Source organism: Quercus lobata, chromosome 4 (genome assembly GCF_001633185.2).
Source record: "Quercus lobata isolate SW786 chromosome 4, ValleyOak3.0 Primary Assembly, whole genome shotgun sequence".
In the NCBI taxonomy this organism is placed as follows: domain Eukaryota; kingdom Viridiplantae; phylum Streptophyta; class Magnoliopsida; order Fagales; family Fagaceae; genus Quercus; species Quercus lobata.
Window position 1 is genome coordinate 43,220,875 of NC_044907.1, and position 1,521 is coordinate 43,222,395.

The 1,521-nt window shown below is 46.7% G+C and overlaps 1 protein-coding gene across 1 annotated transcript; it reads left to right on the forward strand.

Annotated features, from left to right (window-relative positions):
- Positions 1 to 415: 415 nt before the first annotated feature.
- LOC115985243 lies at positions 416 to 1,291 on the forward strand. Its single transcript, XM_031108210.1, has one exon. It carries the CDS (start codon positions 416 to 418, stop codon positions 1,289 to 1,291), a length of 876 nt encoding a protein of 291 aa, XP_030964070.1.
- Positions 1,292 to 1,521: the final 230 nt, after the last annotated feature.

Genomic DNA, 1,521 nt, shown 5'->3' on the forward strand with positions numbered 1-1,521 from the left:
TGCATTTAGAAGGCCATCAATGCTCTCCCAAGATTCTCGGAGACGTTGAGGAAAATTTGGAAACAAGAAAACGTAATACGAAGGGTAACGGCACTGAGGTACAAGGTTTGAATTCTGATTCATCTCACGTGCTCCTTCAAAATGACCACGTGCAGGAGCTTAATTCCAGTGGGCCTACGGACTCAAAAGCCAAGCCCAAGTGGACTCGTGTGGTCCGTATGGACAGTGGGCCGGTGCAAGTTAAAAAAGACTGCCCAGAATCATTGTTGGGTAAGAGAAGGATTAAATATGCTGAGGAACCTGAAGGAGAACACGATGTTACAGTGAGAGCAGCAAAACAGGGGAGGTTCGAAGACAGAGATGCAAACCATGACGAAGAAACGGCGAGGGTGGAGAGCCGCCCTTGCCGGACACAATGAAGATATTAAGCTGGAACTGCCAAGGGCTTGGGAACCCTTGGACAGTTCGAAGCCTGCGCGACATCGTGCGGGTTCAAGCGCCTACAGTTTGCTTTTTAATGGAAACTAGATTAGACAAGGAGGGGTTTGACAGACAGTTAGGGGACTTACCGTTTCCAAACAAAATCATAGTGAAGCAACCGAATTCAGGAGGGGGTTTAGCATTGATTTGGAGAGCAGGAGTGCAGATGGAGCTTATCAATTTCACCATGAACCACATTCTTGTCAAAGTTACGGCAGAAGATGGGTTCGTCTGGTTTCTCACCGGCTTTTATGGGTGGCCTGAAGCTTGCCAACGGGGTAAGTCTTGGGCTTTGCTCAATCATCTGAGATCATTTGTTGATGGGCCATGGGTTTGTATAGGTGATTTTAATGCCATCCTCAACTCATCGGAGAAATTAAGCAATACACCGCCACAACAGAGGCTTATGGATGACTTCCGGCAGGCGTTGGACATGGTTCATTTGTTTGACTTAGGCTTTGAAGGGTACCCATTTACTTGGAACAACAGACGACCGGGATACGCAAACACTAAACAGAGGCTAGACAGGGCGGTAGGGAATGAGGCTTGGAGAGCAAAATTCTGTTTTTCTAAGGTAACTCATCTATCCTCATATGCCTCTGATCATCTTCCAATTGTGCTCCATGTGAAGGGCGGGAAAAAATGGCAAGGACGGGTTTGTCGTGGCTTTAAGTTTGAGGAGGCGTGGCTTCTATGGGATGACTGTGAGGCAGTGGTAGAGGAGGCTTGGGGTAAGGGAGGTGTTCGGCCAAATGCCTTAGAGACAACAAGACAAAAAATTGAAACCTGTGGGGCGGATTTGTTGGCATAGGGTTCATCTAAAACCCATCCGGCAAATGAGGAAGTCAAGCAACTCCAGAAGAGAATTGAAGTGTTGAATTGTAGTGACTATAATGAGGAATGTAAGACAGAGCTATTGGTTCTGAGTAGGAAGCTGGATGATCTACTACGTAAGCAAGAAATTTTTTGGGCACAGAGATCTAGGATCTCTTGGTTGAAGCATGGCGACAGAAATACAAGGTTTTTTCACCAAAAGGCCTC